The 22,122-nt window shown below is 35.8% G+C and overlaps 1 protein-coding gene and 1 long non-coding RNA gene across 27 annotated transcripts in view; one reads left to right on the top strand and one right to left on the bottom strand.

Moving 5' to 3' along the window:
• LOC105690611 (collagen alpha chain CG42342) overlaps positions 1-22,122 on the top strand; it is a 121,099-nt gene that overhangs the window by 95,236 nt on the left and 3,741 nt on the right. For 7 of the 25 annotated variants that reach the window (XM_048657201.1, XM_048657195.1, XM_048657188.1 and 4 more), the window contains 21 exons: positions 3,421-3,500; positions 3,695-3,730; positions 4,017-4,052; positions 4,619-4,654; positions 6,280-6,315; positions 6,453-6,524; positions 7,318-7,404; positions 8,127-8,180; positions 9,476-9,655; positions 10,148-10,253; positions 12,007-12,095; positions 14,546-14,681; positions 15,086-15,174; positions 15,389-15,478; positions 15,572-15,616; positions 15,757-15,783; positions 15,883-15,930; positions 16,122-16,226; positions 16,451-16,495; positions 16,612-16,674; positions 22,016-22,042. In XM_048657201.1, coding sequence (XP_048513158.1) covers positions 3,421-3,500; positions 3,695-3,730; positions 4,017-4,052; positions 4,619-4,654; positions 6,280-6,315; positions 6,453-6,524; positions 7,318-7,404; positions 8,127-8,180; positions 9,476-9,655; positions 10,148-10,253; positions 12,007-12,095; positions 14,546-14,681; positions 15,086-15,174; positions 15,389-15,478; positions 15,572-15,616; positions 15,757-15,783; positions 15,883-15,930; positions 16,122-16,226; positions 16,451-16,495; positions 16,612-16,674; positions 22,016-22,042 — 1,487 coding nt within the window. Of the gene's footprint in view, positions 1-3,420; positions 3,501-3,694; positions 3,731-4,016; positions 4,053-4,618; positions 4,655-6,279; positions 6,316-6,452; positions 6,525-7,317; positions 7,405-8,126; positions 8,181-9,475; positions 9,656-10,147; positions 10,254-12,006; positions 12,096-14,545; positions 14,682-15,085; positions 15,175-15,388; positions 15,479-15,571; positions 15,617-15,756; positions 15,784-15,882; positions 15,931-16,121; positions 16,227-16,450; positions 16,496-16,611; positions 16,675-17,277; positions 20,463-22,015; positions 22,043-22,122 lie in introns of those variants that run through there. The other 18 variants (XM_048657192.1, XM_048657193.1, XM_048657187.1 and 15 more) reach the window with 15 other exon arrangements.
• On the bottom strand, positions 9,564-11,092 carry LOC125501421. 2 transcript variants are annotated; one of them, XR_007278992.1, is made up of 3 exons: positions 10,966-11,092; positions 9,751-9,817; positions 9,564-9,692 (listed from the first exon to the last, which is right to left on the bottom strand). It is a non-coding gene; the product is annotated as an uncharacterized LOC125501421 (long non-coding RNA). The 2 variants fall into 2 exon arrangements; XR_007278993.1 differs by lacking the exon at positions 10,966-11,092 and adding an exon at positions 10,128-10,264.

The raw sequence follows: 22,122 nt of genomic DNA, 5'->3' as shown, positions 1-22,122 counted from the left end.
CCGTCGATATTTCTAAATATACTGTTTGAAGTTTTCTACAACGCGCAGGTTACGTGGAGTATCATTTTATATTTTTGCGAATTTTTTGATAACGATGTAGTTGAAAATTGTACCGTGCGCGACACGTAACGAGGACTACCAGTGGGTAACCATGTTCCCACTACGTGCACGTCGAACGGACAAAGTCGGGAATATTAAGGGTGTTGAATGAGCACTACAGAATCGACTTGAATGGGACTTTAGTGTCCGCTCGAAATTGAGGCAGTTCCTCTATTTGAAAGTCTCTTTATCTTTAATAGTTTCCGCGATACTGATGGCGTTGTAGTACCCATTTAAAATGATTACCTACTCCCTCGAACTGCAGAAGTGTGCAATGAGGAACATAATACCCCACGTCATTCTTCATATACTACACCTATGTACATACATATACACGGGTTGGATGTGGTATATCTCGTGTACCCTCATCGTACAATATGCGTAGGAGAACAACGCTTAATGTTATTCAATTACTAGATATACATCTCACCACTCCAGAAAGTTACAAAGATACTTATTCCCTACGTCAGCATCTTAATAATCACGTAACAATTTACACAAATGGATATTACTGTACCTATACACAACCCAGGTATACGCGAATGAGATAAATCTATCCGTTCGTTTTACAGAATGAAATGAGAGTCGATTTGTAGATATTTTATCCCAGATTCCGTACCTGGTCATGAAGGTGAAGCGTATTTCTCATTGAAAAGCGATATCAATCTACAACATCCCCGTTATTATTTTTTACTTAAACCCATTCGGTAACCCGCAGTCGTCGTTGACAGCTCTTTGTAAAATATCCTTTCATCCAACTAAAATATACTTATTGTGAGCCGAAGAGGAGGCCGTTAGACCGGGTTTGATGCTCTTTGGGGCGTGAGTGATTATAATAAAGTCCGTTTCATTACTTGTCAATTGAAAAGGGTGTGAATGAGTCCTTCGTGAATTGGAAAATTCAAAAGCGATTATCGAGAACTTTTAATCTCTCGACAAATGAACTGCCATGCGAAGAAACTGAACGAAAGAAAAAAGAAAAAAAAATAGGGAAAAATTTCCTCGATCCTTCGTCTGCCTGTTTCCTGATACATTCGCGATAAATTTGAACCACCTGCGCGATATATTCACGAAGCGACGCCCTTATACCTGCGAAGGACAACTGTGTGGTTAGGTTGCTCGCTGCTTCGCCGTGCATTTATTCAATTAAATTTCTTTTCTCGTCCTTTCGATGATAAAAAAATATCTCACTCGTAAAATAAGTCATGAACCAAGGAAACGGATCGCTATGCGGCGGCGGGAGAATACACGTGAATTTTCCACGATGCTGAAAACGAGAGGAAAATTAATTCACTGTACGATGCGTACAGGAGGTTTCATTCATTGCGTGAGATGACGAGTATGAGGACGTGGGGTTGCTGGGTTTCTTTTATTCTTCTCACTCTCATTTTCTTCCTCTTTTTCTCACTCCAGTCCTTCGGTCTCTCTCCTCAGATCCCACACGACTTTTGCTCTCCCGCTAATTGGTTTCAACTCAAATTGGATTTTACAGTTTGAAAATCGATCAAATTACAATGATCCGATTTCAAGCCTGAACGGACACTTTTGCGTCGAATTCGATTATACGTCGGGGTACATTCAATTCTATATTCTAATTAGTCTTACTCAGCTGTTGTTGATCTCTCTATTTTGTTTCGTCACTTTTCATTCCATCACCCCATCGACAATCAGCACCACTGCTACCACTCACCACCTGAGTCCGAATATTTTTAAAAGCACATCCATCCTCTTTTTAAGGCACGGGAGGGCTTTTTCCAAAATGCCGATAAATTACCAAAGCTATTGCGGCCCTTTCTTCCCTTTCCACTTCGGTTCTCTCACCCTAAACGGCATTAACAAGGATCCCAGGGTCACGGGTGGGTAAAAAGTCTTACTAAAAACTAGTCGATCCGACCTATTTTACTCTAGGGCCCGAGCGGAGAACGGGAAGTTATCATAGTCCGAAGTAAAAAACGTTAATATGCGAATAACAGCGTGAAATATATTGGCCCCTGGAATGAGAAAAAAAAGACGAGTAAAATAAGCAAAGAAAAAAATCGGCTTCCTTCCGTTTCGATGGGGTAGAACCGGAAGTGGAGTGTGACTGGCGTAGGGAACTGCGGTGTAAGCAATAAATTCTAACTACCGCCGTACGCTGCAGGGTTTATCCTGTGCCATGTTTTTTCGCATTTTAACGAGGAGACAAATTCGGTTTTTACGGTGATTAACGAACTTCCATTTAGATGAAAGAAAAAGTAAAAATATTCATCGCTTCGCGTATCGTACATCTTGATCCAGAACAAACATTTTCCAATCGCAATGTACACAGAAGTCGTATAATTGCCGAAACGAGAATAAAAGATAATTTTCCATCTGCCCGCTCCCTTGTATGATCTCTTCTTCTTTCTTTCAACTTCTAGAAAATTCTTGTTTCCAAGCCTCTTGCATCCGCTGTGATTATGTGTATTTGTGATGAAATTTTCTAATAATATTTTCTAGAGCCTATTTTTTTATTTTATTTTATATCTTAGACAGCTGAACGTTTCCATCGACACACGCGATATTGAAACAGCTTACTATTTACTCATACATACCATGTATATTATATATTACGGGAAATTTAGTGGAATTACAATTTTATAGCTCAACGAGCCGAAAACTTTGAGAGCTTTTTGGGTTATTGCTGTGGGCTAAATTATTCCGTTATTATACATAATTTATACATAGACTGTTGAGTATACATATATGTATAAATACATCCCCTTTGATGAAAAAATCTATATCGCAAAGAGTTCAACTTTTGAGGTACGATTCACTCTCGAACTTGCACCTATGATCATTTACGGACGAAAAGTTCTCCACACACGTCAATCTAAAACCTGTGACGATTTCTCCCGAAATTTGGAAATACATTAAGAGGAAACGAATGAGTGAATGAGTAAAAATAACGAGGAATCTTTTTACAATTATTTTTATCCGTTGATCCCCCAGGATTATGCACATGGTTTGTTAAAATTTTTAGCCTCTAATCGATCTTGAAAGCTTTTTTTGAATTTAAAATGTGATGAGAAAATTCGTCATCCAGGCAATATTGTATGTATACCAGTACCATCCGTCGTTATTGGTAATCAGGCGGAATCCTTGCGCAGATATTTCTGGAATGAGAGAAAGACGGAAAAGGGAAATGAAAAGAAAAAAAAACAGAAAAAAGTCGCGGAGGTTTATCATTACGGTTTAACGAGCCCTTTCCATTATTTTTATTCACTCTTACATCTGACTCTGATGTTGACAAACAGTGAAGTAAAGACAGAAATGATATATAATTTTATTTGATTATTCCAGGTCCAGCAGGTCCTCCGGGACCGACCGGGAAACGAGGCAAAAAAGGGAAAAAAGGTGACCCAGGGGAACCAGGTGCGCCGGTGAGTAATAAGTTTTCCTTCTTGCTACTTTCGTTTTTTTTTTTTTTTGCATTAATTCTTTTTTTTGGTGAATTCACTTGCGTGGAATGTTATAAAATGTTAGGAATGAAAAAACTTACACTTAGAATGATGTTTAATTTTACTTTACAATGATTTTTGAATTTATTTTTAATCAATCATGCACCTTCTTACAGGGAGTGACCGGGCCGCCGGGCAAGAATGGTTTTCCGGTATATTATTTTTTCTTCACTTTTTTTACCACTATTTATTCATATTTTTATATTCATTATTTTAATTTTCATCATTTTACCCAGCATTTCGGTTTCATTTGTCAATTTTATCACGTCCTATGATCATTGTCCAAATGTTTAATGCTATGGGCGTCAAAAAATAATATCAAACGGAAATTTGCTTCCAAATATACAAAATCCATATACACAATATTGGCAGTGCAAGGGCGGGATTTTAAGAGGATCGAAAAATTCGAATCTGTTGTTAATTTTCCTGGAATTTCAGGGCATCAAAGGCGACAGGGGTGACCGTGGGATTATGGTAAGAATACAGAAAAAAAAAACAAAACGAAAATAATGACAACTTGATCCTGGAAATTTAATTTACCGATTGGAAAAAAAAACCAAGAAAAAAAAAAAACTAATACGCAGTCGCACTAGTCGTTTTGACAAATTAATTTTGCAGCAGCTATACAGTAATTCATTAACGACATGGTTTGAAATCGCATGCTAATAAATATTCTAATTTGGTGACGGTTCGAAATATCTGATTGAACTTATATATCGGGGCAACAAAAATTTGTATTCATTTATACATCTGTTGAACGAACGTCTGTGCTCGTAAGAAAATGATTGCATTTCTATGTGAGACTACTCCGATAACCCTGATGTAAAAAGTGCAAACGGGTATCTGAAAGAACTTGCGGGTATAATATTTTTCAAAGATATATCTTATCACCGATATCCGTAAATCTTGTCGGTTTGACGGTTGAATTAAAATCTCTAATCGTTCGACACGAGGTAAGTTGGTTGCGTAAAATGAAAATGATGATGGCAACGTTTTATTTCTCGTGTGAAGTGACGTGCCTGCCTATTGGTTTGTTCCAGGGTCTGAGCGGACGCGCCGGTTATCCCGGTTTTCCGGTTCGTTTATTGGTTAATTCCTTTTATGTATTCCTTTGTATTCGTTTATTCGTTTTATCATCATCGCACTCCCTTCTTCGGCCACACCGTACTCTACTTCCCCCCTTCTCATACTTTTTGTACAGCGTACCCCTTTCTCTTATTACTTCAATTACTTCAATAATTTCAACGCATTGTCAGCTCGTTCTCTTGTACTGTCCTGTACATCCTTGTATTCGAACCCCATAGACTTTTTTTTTAAGTACATCTAATTATCGGCTGTTGACGGTTACTCTGTTCACACGATTAGAACTAACGAACGAGCACCGCGTCGCAGTCATTTTTCGAAAGAGAAATGTGCGACGTCTTTTGGAAATCGATGTTCGATTTTACAGCGAACGGTAAAAATAATTCGCTAACAAATTTCACCTCGGTATTAACCACGTCGGTAATTATCTCTCGATGAAATTGAAATTTTACGAGATACGTATGTGTACGTATACTTATATACCTGTGAGTAAGCGAGGAGCCGGGCTGACGAAGATGTTTTTATTTGCTTCAATTTCCTCGGGGCAACCTTAAAATTAAGTTCGACGGTAAGACGACGACGCGACGTGGTTGTCTCAAACTTTCGTTATCGTCGCTTTCGCAAGCCCCCGGCGCAACAACCACGCAGCTTTTCTCCCGATCTCGTTTTAATTCGGAGCGACTTTTGTTGATTCTCAAACGCAGTCTTCGTCAAATATCTCCATCAAGAAGTAACCCCTCTCGTATTCCCATAGAATTATCAGGGCGAGGTTTTCTTTTTAGAACCGCCAAAAATGTGCGTATGCTTGTTTAAGATTTATTCATTCATTCGGTAATCCGCATAGATATATGTTCTCGCTCTGAATTGGATGAAAACCGATCAGGCCATCAATATTACGGAGAAAACCTTTTGAATGAAATTTTTTTATTCAACTTTTTCTATCCGCCTCTACACTCTTTGATGCGGGATAATTATTTCGATCAATTTGATATCAAAGAATTCAACCAAACTGGAAATAATTTTTCCCAGTATAAAATTATTCATCGTATCGATCTGAACTTTGGTACGTTTTAAACCCAGAAAAATTTTTTCTTTTCAAGACCCCGAGAATCTTAAATCACAAGCCAACTAAACTGCAGGTTTTTGTCGCCTGGGTAAAAGATCTTGGTAAAGCTCCTTCTGTTCTACTAACGAATCTTGCATTGCCAATACTAACAGTAAGAAAAATGGAAAAAAAAAGAACATTTAATACCATGCCTTTAAAAGTAGATAAATCATTAACACGAATATTAACCGATGGATAACAAATTAACGTGTGGTGGTTGATTTTTCCATATGCACAACCCGTATTTGGAAGCATCTTGGTCTTTTAATGGGGATTATTTTTCATTTACTGCAAATATCATTTGAGGTGTATACTTTGGTTTTTTTTATTGTGTTTCCTGTTCGTGTGCATCATTCATCATATTCAATAATAAATATTCATGTAATATTACGAGGTCGTTCTCTAATATCACATCGTTCTTCTAGCTGTCACTTTTCTTCGCTTGTTGTGACCTCATTCTGCGTCGGCTAAGTAACTCTGCTCTAATCTGATACGCTGAATCTTTTTTTACAGGGTCCCATAGGCTTGGATGGGCCGAAAGGAGATCCGGTAAGATAATCCTAAACTTTTAAGTAAAGAGAATGATAAATTCATCCCTTTACTAGCGAATGTTTGTCGAAGATTTTCGAAGATAAGCATTCTTCTTCTGAAAAGAATTCATTAAGAACGTTTCGATATGCTTTTAGGGTAGACCTGGTGACAAAGGACAAAAAGGAGATTTGGGAAATCCCGGATTCGACGTATTCTCCGCTGTAAAGGTATCTATCAACTCCGTGGCGACGCTTACACAGCGCCTCCTTGTCCTTATTTAAAAAAAAAAAAAAGTAAAAGAGCAAAGGGAAAAAAGAAACCTCGTCTTTCGTTTAGCATTAGCGTTTCACAATCACTCCCTCGAATCGTAAACCTCAAAGATTACTCGGCAAAATCTGGAAAAAAGCGTCTCCATCTTATCATGCAACGAATATAAAATTGTATTTCACCAACGTACGATTTTCCACCCTTAAGTTTCCACTTTTATAACCAAAAATAGAAGTTATAAGCAATAAGAATATCGATTAAACGATCCTATTCGAGGCCGTTATTTTTATCAGATGGCTATGAGGTTACATAGAGCCACAAACAGGACCTTTTCACCACCTACTTGTTATTCAAAGACTCCGTTGCATATACTCAACATTTCATACACGACAAACCAACTCTTCATTTTCACGAGAAAAAAAATAAAAATAAAATAGAATAAAATTTTTTATTTCACATCGCGCACGATTTTGATCTGGGTGGCTATATTTCAACGTGGTACAAAAATAAGAATATTCAAAGCGCATTCCATAGTTGTATCAATAATGCAATTTTTCTTCGATTATTGTTCACGCGAAATATGAAGAAAAGATAACTTACCTTAGGTCAGGAATAATCGCAATTCAAAAAAAAAAAAAAGAAGTAACAACCCCTGATAGAATCGATGAAATTATAAGTTCGTTCGGTGCATAACCGAATAATGTGAATCTTTGTAAAGACAAATAAAAAAATAAAGACTGTTCCTGCCTACGGGTGAATGCACAGGGATTGGGGTTAAAGAGGTCGGTGACGACGCTACGCGGAGGGACCCTTGGCTATGCAGAAATCGTCGCCCTGAAGGTAACCCCCCGGGCCTCCAAAACCCTCCAAAAATATATTTGGACAAATTTGTTTTGGTTGTTTAGTATTTTTCAAATACTCTCTTATTTTTTTTTGGTTGTCTCTGTTCTGGAATTTGTTCATTCATCTCATCTAAATTAGCTACATACCATTTACATTCTTCTGGTTCTTGTTGATCATAATATTCCTCATACATATATACATGTACGTTATATTGTTAGACGTTGCGTTGTTCGGTGCTTTCGGTGTAGTTGTTCTGCCATTCTATTCGTGTAAATGTATAAAACCCTATATATATATATTACATATATTTATATGCTCCCTGATTTATTTACTCTGTGTAATGTTAATTAGATTAATGTTAATGCGGATGGGGTTTCATAGGTTATTCTAACAACGATAATAATTGTCTGTCATTGATTGCTGCACGTTTTAAAAAAGAAAGAAACGAAACAAAAATCACTCCAAAATGAAACTACATTCGCAATATCATCGTACAATTATCTCGATTGCATTTCAGTTGGTAATGGTTTTTATTTGAAAATTACAGTCTCTGTATATAGGTATATCTGGGCATGTCGGAGTTGGATCTACCAATGAATTTTTTACCTAATTTTATTTCATTTAAATACCCCCGGTTAAAAATTCCCATTATTTCTGCTCATTTGAAACCCATCGCGTTTTTGTTATTTGGTTATTACTTGTAGTTCACCTACTTCTAGGGACTTCAAGAAAGAGGGCATAATATCTCCACGCAGACCATCATACAGCTCAAAGTAAGTCCCGTACCACTTCCCTTGAGTCACAGTAAAATCTCATTACTTCTTTTTTTTCCTTCTTTTTTTCACCGTACTTATTGTTAGTCAAGTCAAATATCAAACCCGAAAAAAAAAATTAAAACAGAACAATTGTTGGAAGTATTTTTCAACTAATCCGTCGATCGGTCGTCGACGTTCAAAATTGATTCTCCGAAAGAGAAACTTCTATAGTCACGAGCAAAGATAATTTTTACGCATCTTTTCGACCCGCTGTGATTTTCTATTCTTTCTCTCGTTACTTTTAGTCGTGAATTTACTATTTTTTACTCCCAATTCCGTTTCCTGCACGATAATATACGTCTGGATTGATATGTATGTACGTACGTAGCTTTCACGATTTCATTTTCATTCTATTCAATTTTCTTTTCTTTTCTTCGCATTTTCTATACGTATTCTAAAATATATTTGGAAATTATACACGTAATATATCATACATATATGTACATTTAGATACGGCATGTTTGCGCCACTTTGAATTATGACTCTGATGCATGACCGTTGCTTTAGATTTTTTTAATTTCAATCGACGGAACAATCGAGGGTCATCTCATACATGTTGGGAGGGTTCTTTGGTCCGGTATAATAACGGGGTATATTTATGGTGAATGTAAATTGTTATTAAGTCTGCATGCATGGATAAAATAGAGAGGAAAAAAAAGGAAATAGTTCCTGGTTTCTGGTTTATACGATGATGAACAGGTGTCTTTTATAGTTTCCTCAAACATTTTTTACCCTCTTCGAAGCGTCCTTTACTCTTTCACGTCTATGTGTTCTTGCATCAAACTTGTAGAATTTAAACATGCTTACTATCGTTACTACTGTTACATACGTATACAGGCTATAGCCTCATATTACGCGTTTATACGACGCTATACTCCATAGCGTTTTAAAATAATAGCTTTAATAAACGTAAGCGAACCTTCTTTATTCTGTGATATTTCACCCTCCGTCTTAAAATTCTATTCTTTATTCGTAATGTATACGAATATCACGTACATAAATTTTTCCATGCATATACGTGATAATACCGTTATATATAGTCAATATTTTCTCAATGAAATATCGTAGCAAAGTCACTTTAAAAATGCCGGAAAAAATGAAAGAAATTACCTTTTCTCTGACGATACCTTAAGGCCTGTTCGTTTTTTTGGTTTCAAAATTTTCAAAAATATTCAATCCGATCACAACCTGACTAACGATTATTTTCTATGAGTTTTTTGAAATCTTCTGACATTTTTTATAAACATAAACAGGGTGAGCCGGGTGAACCGGGTCCACCGGGACCACCGGGTCCTACAGGATCAGAAGGACTCCCGGGTCACAATGGAAGACAAGGAATTCCGGGCGAAGTTGGTCCACCGGGTGAAAAAGGTATTCAGGGACCGATTGGACCGATCGGTCCTACAGGACCTCCAGGAGCTTCCGGACCCAAGGTTGGTTCGAGGATAGAAAAAAAGAACTCGTTTCTAGCTGCAATTTTTATATCGAAGTTTTCACCCTGATTGAAAAATTTACCGAAATTTTTTACCTGGAAAAATATTGAACGGAGTCCAAGTAACGATGTAGTTGAGATGAAAGTCTGCGAGTAAATTCTTCTGAAAATTCGCAGAAAAAATTTGGTTTCATCTCTCTATGACAAATTTTGAGAATAATATTATAATAATATCTTTTTGATATCCTCCTAATTTATCGCAAACTCAAAAGCTGCTGTTCATCTCTTCGCAAACTATAATGAATAATTAAAAATTTTTAAATTCCGACTTATCCAGGAAAAGTTCTGTTAGTCTGTCACAAAGTCGTAGTTTCGTGTTCATTAAAAACTTGAAATAGAATAAGATAAAAAGTGTTTCTTTTTCGGTTCCGAGCAACTTTTCGAGACCCCTGATGTGACCAGGATTTAATCACCTTTTCCTCGTCTTCCTCAGGGTGACAGGGGTGACAAGGGAGATCGGGGATTAACGACAAAGTTAAATGGCGATCAGTTCCCAACTGGAATCATCGAAGGTCCACCAGGTCCAGCAGGACCTCCCGGTGAGTCGATTATTTCGAAACGATTTCGAATCATTCTCAACAACGTGACTAAATACCTCCTGCACCATTTTTTCTCATCACGTTATTCATTCTTTCTTTCTCACGAATTGTTTTTTGTGCACCATAAATTTCTTATATTTTTCAAAATTCTTTTAATCAACTGGTGAAACATCATAAAGAAAAAACCAAAAAAAAAACCAAAAACGCTGCGCTTGAGCGTGGCGTTAATAATTCTATGATTAATCTTATCGCGGTCTAGTAATATTAAAGGGAACTTGACTCGCTTCACATGTTTTGATAAATATATGCAGAAGCCGTAGCGTACCGGATATACGAATAGTATAGTGAAATGTAGAGACGGATGATAAATCATAAGACGTAAATAACCCAGATTCAAGTCTATGGATATTACACAGAGTCTAGAATAGAATACCGAAACGGAGTGAAGCAAAGCCTCGTTTAGCGTACCGCGTACGAAATAAACAAATTTCTATCTTAACGAGTCACTCTCGGATTTAAGAGATCCGACCGCAGCAGTCGCAACGACCCCAGTTTCCTGTATTCCGATTGCATCCCCTACACCACTCACGTATTCTTGCCAATTAGAACTTTACCCGATGGAATATAAGTTCCAGATTGCATTTGTTCAAGTCTAACGACTACTCGAATAGCAATACGACTACTTATAGTAACTCTTATTCGTTTCATTTACCTATTTATTGATTTGTTCTTTATCCTTCCTACTTCTCCCACTCGATTTTTCTTCTCGCTTATCTCGAATCTTCCAAAAATCTCCAGGGTAAGCTCAACTCTACCACGTTAACGAAATTTTCCGTCACTCCGACTACACACACACACACACACACACGCGTTTTTATTAACAAATTCTCACCACATAAGTACGAACCGCCACGTCGTTACTTTCCACCGTTGCGCTTTGACTGCAGAATTTTCCCATATACAGAAATATGACGTACGTACACGGATGTAACTATACTCATGTATACCGCACGTTGTATCAGAACAATTATTACCGTAACTGTTAACGTTGTTATGGCAGTTGTTGTTTCTGTTATTCCTATAATAATTATTATTGTTGTCGTTACTGTACTGCAGTTTCCCCCAAGGAAGAGGCGGGCAGGGGGGGAGGACGTGGTGGGTTGTTGTACGGATACATATAGAGTGGAACGCGCGAGATAATAGTCGTTGGAAAAGTTTTCGATGGTAGAGAAAATCCCAGGGGTTTAAACCCTCGGAAACGCGGCTAGTTTAACCATTTCGTATATACACTTACACGTATATGCATATAATACATTAATTATATGGGTATGTAGGTATGTCGTGAACGGGTATACGTACACGTGAAAGTACATCTACCGCACATTCATATCTCCCGGTATCGTATTGTACGTGCGATCTTTTTTACTTATGGAGAAAAGTAGTTGGGAGTGCGCTGCCATTATCAGCTCAGCGCATGATAGTTATTATAACTTGGAGAAGGCAGAGTAGAGATTACGGAAATTTTTTTCGATTACACGGACCGCACAGGAGTAATACTGAAACGGGGAAAATAAAAAAATAAAATAAAATAAAATTGGAACGAAAAAAAAAAAGTAACAGAACCGAGTAAATGTCTGCCTAATGAATTATTAATGAAAATTGTTCACCCTTAACGGTAGTTAACATGATTAATGGGAGGTGATGAACTGAGAAATGATGGAATAGTGATGTTTTTGATGTCCGTGGTACGCAGGGGCCCAAGGCGAGAAGGGAGAATTGGGCCCGACCGGGCCCCCAGGCATACCCGGCGAGAAAGGCCCCCGTGGGAAACGCGGCAAGCGGGTAAGCTCATCCAGGTCCTCTAGGTCCTTCAGGCCCTACCCGAAAAAAAGCCCCGCACCCTCCTTTCAACCTGTACACCTTCACCCCGCCTCTTCCCTTTCCTCATTTTTTTTTTTTTTTTTTTTTTTTTGTTATTATTCTTTGGGTAGTTGGACTCCCTCTTTTAGTCCCTCATCCGCAGCTTTTTCCACCACCTCGGGAAAACCCTCGGCTGAGAATATCGCCGGTTCCTTAGACCCGAAAAATATAACAAACTACTCAAGCAAAAGCATGAAAAAATAAGAAAAAAAAAAAACAGGCACGATACGCCGCTAGAATTTCGCTGAAAAATGCATGATAGATCCCGCAATACGCTAGTAATGTGTTGAAGCAACCGCTAGTTTTTTAGGCCGCATGAATACCTGGGCAAGGAATGAAACTCAATCTGCTGTAATATTAATATACCCATCTATGTAGGTGTACAACGTTGTCAGAATTAACGAGTAATTTTCGAAAAACGAGAGATTTGTACGGAGCTTTTTTGGAAAATTTATATCTCAACCGGTTCGAGCGTCGGAAATACACCAAAGTCTGAGTTTATTCCATAACGAAATTGCAGCCCGTTGAAGCGCTTCCAAAATTTGGCATTCGACGGAGCAACGTCCTTTTGATTACTCGATCGCTCGATGATTCTCATTTTCCTTGAATACTCGTTACGCTTATTAGTCAAGTGAATATGCATCGTGCTCGACAAGTTATGCCGAAATCCTATTTCATCAAAAGACCTATGTATGTCATTGATATAATCGGAGTTGTAAATTATTTTTTTTTTTCTTCAAATCTCACTCCTGATTATGGTTCTCAAAAGTCATTACTGAGTGAAAATCAAATTTATCGATTGAAAAAAGAACAGTAATACATGTATTTGATTTTTTTTTTCTGTTATTACACATATTCAAAATGTTGGTGGCAGCAAATAGCACGTTTCAAATATTCAATACGTATATCTATAGTGTACAGTCTTATCGTGGGTATATCCAATTTATTAAAAACAAAATCGTTTATGATCAACGTGCTGAGATCGATATACCGATATAACAATTCCATCTGACGATTGACCGTTCCTACATAACAATTGTATTAATAAAATACTGTGTACTGATATCTTGTAATTGTAACCACGATAAAAAAAGCAACGTAAGTATAATGGTGTTGGTATCGATTGGATATATGTAGGATCGAGTATATATCTGTAAATAAAATTTTTGACGAGTCACACCGCAGAAAGTTCACGAAAACTAAACTAAACTTATAAATAAATAAAAGGAATGGATAAAGACAAAACGAAATATTACGCTATACATCGATAAAAGTTTTAATAGATATGATAAAACTTTTTGGCGGATGTAACACGTCGTGTAAGCTTAATATTAGTAACATTGGTTCAAATATTTTTAATTAACACAATTATAGCTTTTGCGTACTTACCTTATTGTTTATACCTACTGTATAATATTAATATTATTAGTAACAATTAGCCCTATAGCGTTAGCTTGTAACTAATTTGTGTTTACGTAGCCAGTAACACCCACTACCTCCCCTGCGTGTTCACTGTTGGTTCAATCTACTAATCAGTAATCACTAATACCTACTACGGCTTGAGGCTCAAAATCATGGCGACGATAGCATCTCTGCAACCCTGTAAGTATTAAATTCTATGTATGATGTAGCTTTTCGTATAATCTGTCTGGTTTTTTATTTATTTATTTATTTTTTTTGTTCATTCTCTTTATTTTATTCACTTTGATCTGAAAAATATATAAATGAATAAATGATAATCTCACTTTTTCATGTTTTCTTCACACCATAAGCCATATTTTCACCCTGTACCTGAGGATTCGTGGGCCCTGGAGTGGACAGTATCCCCGAATCCTCACCGTATGTAAATTCCAGGCATCGGCTTCCCGCGTTCCAACTTTAATAAAACCGTCCGATCGATATTTTCTCATATAAAATTCAAATAAAAATATCTTTATTCATCGGGATCAATTGAATTTCAGTTTAAAACCCACACCCCCGTGGTTGTCTCCTTTCTATTTATGAAAAAAAGAAGAAGAAAAAAAAATAATAATTAATTTTTACTCCTCTGATTATTTTGTTATATTATTTTTCACTCTGCTCGATATGATAATTGTGAAATGTATAGATTTGATGTTGTATCGTAGTTGATTAGTCATGTCGTAGTATTTTGTAAATCTCACCCTTAACAACTCTGAATTCGAAAACCATCCTAAAATCCTGTCGCCCTTTTCTCTCTGCTCCGTCATCTAACCGATTGGAGGGGAAAAAGTCGAAAAAAAAAAAGAAAAAACGCACAAATCTGAAATTCTTTAACGCTCTCGCACTACTTTTCTTCTACTCCTAATTAAACGGGGGGCCTGGATGGATCTGACCTTGCAGTGTCATTGTAGGGTTTCAAAGGCGAGAACTCGGAGGTGATCGCAAGGGGTTTTCCCGGTGAACCGGGACGCCCGGGACCAAAAGGCGAGATGGGAGAACGCGGGTACCGCGGCGAGAAGGGTTTCAAGGGCGATAATGCCCCACCAGGTAGATTAAAGATATGGCCGGTTAAAAGAGGGAGAAAACTCTCGAAATTATTGTCGTCTACATACCTAATGTGCGATGATATAATGTCAGTTTTATTATCAATCAATCATCGTCGCAGTTGCTTTTATTATTTCATTATTATACATGATATGTTCGTATTGTATTCTCTCCCCTTTAAGTTTCATCTGAAAGCAGGTTTCCTTTTACCGCAGGCCCGAGGACGCTGTGATCCTATATTTCGTGAAAAATATAACGTATTATATCGTAACTGTTGGAAATAAAAATAAAAAGAAAAGAAATATGTATATTGAAAATATTGACGGGTCGATCAGGCTGAATTACATCCATAAAACCGAGTCGGTGCAGCGACAAATCTTGAGAAAACGTATACCACTATTTTCCAGGTTCGAGGGGTGACCCTGGCCCTCAAGGTCCTCCTGGTATGGACGGCGTTAATGGCGAGCCTGGAATTCAAGGACCCCCCGGAATGCCGGTGAGTATTTATGCTCCCACATTACTCAAAATATCACAACCATCTGCGATAATTAATATCCCGACCATCGCGCTCGCTCTGCTCTATATATTTGTTGCCCCCGAATATTTTCACATGAAATTTCACAACAGTTTCATTCTGGACTATATGGGAAGGAGGAAGAGTTTCATGATCTTTTGTTAGCGGATTGCTAGATTATTGTTTTATTTTTCAGGGGCTTTCTGGACCAAAAGGTGAGAAAGGCGAGTACGGTGACATCGGACCACCCGGTCTCATGGGGCCACCTGGTTTGCCTGGCCCTCCGGTGAGAAAAACTAATTCTAAAACGAAAGTTTCTTCCAATTTCTTTCATTTCATTTCCACGTAATACTCAAACCATCGCTATTTCCTACCACAGGGTTACCCCGGTCAGAAGGGTGAGAAAGGAGAAAAGGGTGAATCGGTAAGTCCGATCTTCCGAAACGACTAGTTACGATATAGTTTCGAAATGGTGAAAAAATCTTTACTAAATTAATCTCTTCTATGTTTTTTTTTTTTTTTTGTTTCCATCTTTCTATGTTTCCATTGTGCTCGGACTAACAGAAGTACAAAAAATTGAGGAGAAGACAGGTGTGTAAAGATTTCTACTCTACGTTTCATTGTCAGTTTGCTGTGTCGCTAAATAATACCGTGCAATTTAATGATTAATTTTACATCCCTAATATTCAGTTTTCGCCACAGGGTGATGGCACCTTTGAAGTAAACGCCGGTGAAGTGGTGAGTCGATAAAATTTTGAGTTCGACATTCTTTACCTGCACAATCGTTGTCTGCTTATTACCGACTAATTAAAATCGCAATTACTTATCATACTCGTCTGCACTTACGCAATACAGAATTTCATAATTTTGCTAGTCTTCCGAGCTGATTCTATGCACTCCTTTAAAACAGATTCACGATATCCTTCCAGATAATGGGTCCACCTGGACCTCCTGGGCCAGCTGGAAATCCGGGACTGCAGGGGCCACCCGGAATCAAAGGAGATCGAGGACACGACGGAGCCAAGGGCGACCCTGTCAGTATTCATTGCCTATTCTAAATTACGACCTTCAAAGTAGTCGACGTGAAAGACCCCGGAAAAATTCCCAGGACTGTGCATCCTAACCGTCTGGAATGAAATTTTTGGTGTTTCGTCAACGAATGTCTAATAAATTTTCGGATCATCGAAATATCTGAAACCCTTCTTCGGTGATAGAATTAAAATGAATAAAATCTTATGAAATTCTCTTTAAATTTCAGGGCGAAAAAGGAACGAAAGGAGATCCAGGCCCAATGGGACTTCCCGTAAGTGTTCAATAGAATATTCCTCGTCGTTTAACAAGTCCCAAATCTTTCGACTTTCGATTATTTGAAATCGTCACATATTTTCCAATATTTTATATCCCGTATTTTATTCACAGGGTCCCATGGGATTGAGAGGAGAATCTGGAAGACCCGGAGACACCGGTAAACCCGGGAGCATGGTAAGAACGTGGGCTTCCCGCTCCTAAAATCGCCATTACATGCCTTCGTCTGATAATTAAAATAAAAAAAAAAAAAACAATTTCAATAATTAGACTCATACCATCGACACATTCCCGCCACCTAGTTGAAATTATAGCTCAGGAGTCTATACGAAAATACTTTGATCGGATTGAACGTTTTATTGTCAACGATAATCAAATTCCCAAGATATTCGGATGAATGAATTCTGCGCAGTCTACAAATATGTATATATTTTTTTTATATGTGTTTCAAAGTTCAAACTGGGAAAAAGGAATTAGAGAAAACTAGAACAACTGAAATATTGCTAACAAATACTAAATTTTATTGCTAACAAGGCAATCGGTATTTATCACCTACATTTCAGGGATGGATAAAAATCAAATAAATACATACAAGCACAGCACTATACATCAGGCTTTTTGTCACTAACAATAATTCTCATGATATTTGTACTATAATTTCGCGTATCACGCTTAATAATTAAAAACATTGGCACCTAACTCGCTATTGGCAGCACCTGCATTGACAATAGCGAGTACTAACAAAATTATATTTAATTAGTGGCCTTAAAATAAAAACAGGTTGGCGCGTGGGGATCGATCTAGTTGACTAACGACTAACACAAATCTATGAACAAAAGGTCAACACTAAAATGACCCCTACGACCTACTGCACACCATGCGCGGGACTCCCAGACACGCACACAACCTCGTCTATAGCTTCTTCTTCATGCGATTTTAATATTATTATTATTATTATACCTAATTGCATATTTATATGTTCTTTTCCTCATTCGTTCATTTTTGGATAAATCGTTCTTCGTTCAAAATGCTCGCATATAATTTTATCCTGCAGCTATAAACTATTATTAAATTATTACCTGTACAACACAGATTTACTGTGCAAAATCGAGTTATTGTACGTATCTACAATTAACGATGAATTTTGTCGCGGATAACTAGTTTTGATGTACCATAAAATTATTCAAATTTATTTTCGTCGATAAGGATTATATAAAGAGATTATTTATATTATACGATATATTCTTTTTTTTTTCTTAATCTTTAAGACCTGTACGATGCGAAATACATCCGACAATTAGTGAGCCTTGCCCTCGAGTACTTAATTACATCGCCGAAATTATTATAGTTTTTAACTATTTTTAACGTATTTAGATAGTTAAAGGCTACTCTGAATATCGTTGGTCGAATTCGTAAAGCAACAAATTTTTATTAACATCACCAAAACTGATGTTTCAGAATAAAAAAAAAATCTTACATCCATCTCATTGGTTCACGAACAGTAATCATTTCGTAGTTACAAAAAGTCACAGAATTTTCTTCCTTTTAGGAAATGGTGATGATTTTTTTTTTCTAAAATCTATTCCTTTATTGTGCTGCAGTTTAAAATAAAAAGAAACTAGAAAGTTAGGAATTAACTTGTGGTTATTAAAATACACATATACATATATATTATTATTACATTTAGATATTGCGCAAGTGTATAATTTTTGCACATTTGTATCATTCTTTTGGTATATGTACGATAATCTGCTAGGCTAAATTAGATAGCTAAATCGATTGAGACTGTTCGTTTTTAATAGAAGAAAGTCGGGTTCTATTAAAAAACAAAAATTCAATGCCAGTTGAATAGAAAAGCAAATGTGGACCGAGTTTCGTAGCCTTCGACGATTTGAATACTCGAAGGTTTATACAGTATGCAAAAGAAGAAAGAAAAAAAAAATGCTTCAATTTTTCTATATTGGAACGATTGAGCTCCCGAATACATGAATTTCTCATTCTCCTCGGTTATTATTAAAATTCTCGTCGCGAAATGAGTAAACTCGGTTAAAATTAAACAGAATTTTATCTGGACAGAAGGTAACAAAAATTTTTTAATGTTCGGAAAACCTGAATAAATTTGATCTCACAAAAGCGCGACATTGTATTAATTAAAAATTGTGATCCATATTGATCAAGGTTTTTGGTACAGAGTTCCCATCGTTATTATTTTACACTTCAACTATTATACCCACGTATCGTGCAATTTGAAACGTACTTAAACACGTATTTCGTGAAATTTATTCCATCTAGTTAACGGATTATCGATCAATAAATTTTGAACGGAATAAATTCATCCGGTAATCATTGTTAATTTTGAATAGGAATAAACGACCAACGTCAGTTACACTTGGATAAATACACTTGTACATATACGTACAGAATTACGATGCCTGTTTCTCTTCATTCTTTTCTTTTCCAATGCTAAAAATTTTTGAGAATTCGTATATACGCATCAATAATAATAGGTAAAAATTGAAATTTATTTTCCTGATCCACTTTCAATGATCATGTAAATATAAATGTCTCTATAACAGAAAAAATAAAATACCTAATATTAATACTAACGATGATGATAATAATGTTAACAATTATTATGAAATAATTAACGGCATGATAACTAATTACTCGTTAACGTACGACGAATTTTATAAGTGTCCTGCATCGTCCGAAATTATTTAATACGCATATATCGGATATAAATTGCCAATCAGCTGTATTGTATATAGTTTGAAAAAAAAAAAAATGTCCATTTTTTTGTCTTTAATTTTCCGCGTACGCTTGGGATACATAGTAATAATCCAGTAGTCCGTCCGATATTCGTTCATAATTCAGAAACGAATGAAATGTTGATTCGCGGCTGCTGATCATGTAGATTGACGGCGGTAATAATATTGTAAAGTCACAGGAATAATATTCCAGGTATACCATTTAAAATTTGCTCGTTTTGAAATTTCACGTATCGATGATAACATCATATCATTCAACATCACGTCATATCACATTTTATCACACTACCATATCATTCTAGTGACTCGTGAGTATCATTACGAACAATAATGATCACCGCGTCATTCATTTCTACCTCCGACTCATTTCATATCGATATAGTTCTTCGATTTCACGACGATGCAAATTACATGATAAAAACTCGGACAGTTTCGAACTACACATAATCAGCTGTTAGCTATAAGCATTCGGTTTATGTAAATTCAGCTTTGGATCGATCGATCAATGATAAATATTTATTACGCGAGTCACAGCTGATTCCGATACACGTATACAAAATTCTGAACGGAAAAAATTTTATAACGTACCGAACAGTTGAATTCTGAATTTAAATTTCTCGTATGAAATATTGATATGAAAAAGAAAAATTACCGCATCACGAAATCTTTCATCCCTGCTACGGTTGAAGAGTTTGACAACTTTCATAATGGAAATCCAATTACATACAACGACACACGTAAATTTTTCCATCTGAATTAGTTAATTTGGATCTAAACTGATTGTTGTAAAAAAAAAAAAAAAAAAATTTTCAATGAAACTAAAAAAAAAAGGTTTATAACGATATCAAAATGGAATTGTAAAGGAAGGATCATACCGAAGCGATGATTTTTCCATCGTGAAATCCATACGTATTGTATGTAGAATCAAACTTCAGAGATTGTCTTGTAAGTATTGCCAACGTCATTGGGCCTATCATATACCGATCAAATTATCATACAATTGTTCTCGTAATTAATCATTCCAAACGCCTATGACAATGAAAATACAAAGATCATCCTAGGCGAGCAAAAAAAAGTGTGGCGTGTCATTCTACAAGAAAATCTCTGCAATACGATATCAGCATAACGTGAATAACCAGTCAAATGCTGATTGTGTTCTGATATATGCATAATTATTAAAATACCTATATAAATAAATATATATAGTGATAATGGAGTAATGTAATTATGTTAGCTACTTTTATATTATAATAATAACGTTTTATCGTTACTTAAGTACTTAAACATAGTTTAAGACAACGGTCATTACCATAGTAAAAACAACAACAACAGCAACAACATCAGCGACAACAAAATTGATAATAATAATAATAATAACATTAATAATAATAACGTTAATAATAATAATAATGATAATAATAATGAATAATAACATTAATTATAATAACACGATCATGATTAAACCGCCAATAATTATTATTATTGCAGTTCTATGACACTGCATTTATAAATATTATTATTATAAACTGATATACATATAGGTATTTACATATACGTCATACGAACGATATAATAATCGTACGAATTTGTAATATAAACACGACTTAATTAATTGAGTAATAATTAATTAATGTACTATGTAACGTAACCATATTTACTATATATATCGCACTAAGGTATAATTAATTTACAAGATGTATAAGTTATGATATATCTATTATCAAGCAACTACCTAGTCTGTTTGACTAAACGAAAAAAGAAAAGAAAAGAAAACGGAAAAAGGAAAAAAAAATTGAATAATTATATAGATAATATATATTTGTTAATAATTAAGGCACCGTTCCGTAACCAGAAATGTCCTTGAACTTCTAAAAATTACTAACAATTTTGTTTTATGATATCCTGATTAATAAACAGAATGTGCATGTGCCTGTGTCCTTTGCTTTCATTATACATGCCCTACAAAATGCTTCATCATCCTGGCCAGGAAAAATTTTTTATTACGTATCAATTATACTGTATACGTAAAATATTATAATACGCTTTGCATTTTGTTACAATATCCGTTATATTAACTATAAAAATTCATTGAAAAGAATAAAAAATACGCTCTACAATTTGTCATCCTATATAAATTGACTAGTTTTATACCATATTGAGACAAAATATATAAAAAAAGATATTCATCTAATTTAATCAACACGTGTTAATTTGCTGCGACCACGATTACACTAAATTTTTTGAACATAGCTGTTTTTCTCTGTACCACTCATCGTCGGTTTCGTAAAGATGTATATACATATTTATATTTCTCTCTGCCATATTTAGCGATCATGTCATTTTGAAAGCATGCCTACAGCTTCGTGATTGATGACGATATACATATAATACTTATTACTTCCCCCTTGAAAACAAATTGTTGAAACAAATCAAATTATTTGACGAAAACCACATCGTCCAATCGACGAGTAAATCGTATCTTGAAAATTTATTATTTTATCCGTTTTTTACTATGATAACATTTTTTTATTCTGGCTTGACTGAATTCCACGCATAGGAAAAAAGAGAAATCTCGCTTATAAATATGGATGTAAACATTTTCCGGTAGAATGCAAAAATGAGATTTTCGATTTAAATGAAAATTTTCATTTTGCATTTATTTTTTTCTCCGTTCTTCTCTCACTTTCTATTATTTTTTTTTTCCTTCAATTTTCATTAAATTTGATTTCATTTCATCTCCCTACTTTCAGGGGCCGCCAGGATTAGATGGCATGAAGGTGAGCGGGAAAATTTTAACATTTATTTATTTTATAATATATTATTATCGTCCAAATCAAGTTCAATGTTGACACCCGTC

The sequence above is a fragment of the Athalia rosae genome, chromosome 6, assembly GCF_917208135.1.
Source record: "Athalia rosae chromosome 6, iyAthRosa1.1, whole genome shotgun sequence".
NCBI lineage: Eukaryota > Metazoa > Arthropoda > Insecta > Hymenoptera > Athaliidae > Athalia > Athalia rosae.
Note: the sequence above shows the minus strand (reverse complement) of the source record. Positions and strands in the feature narration are given on the sequence as shown.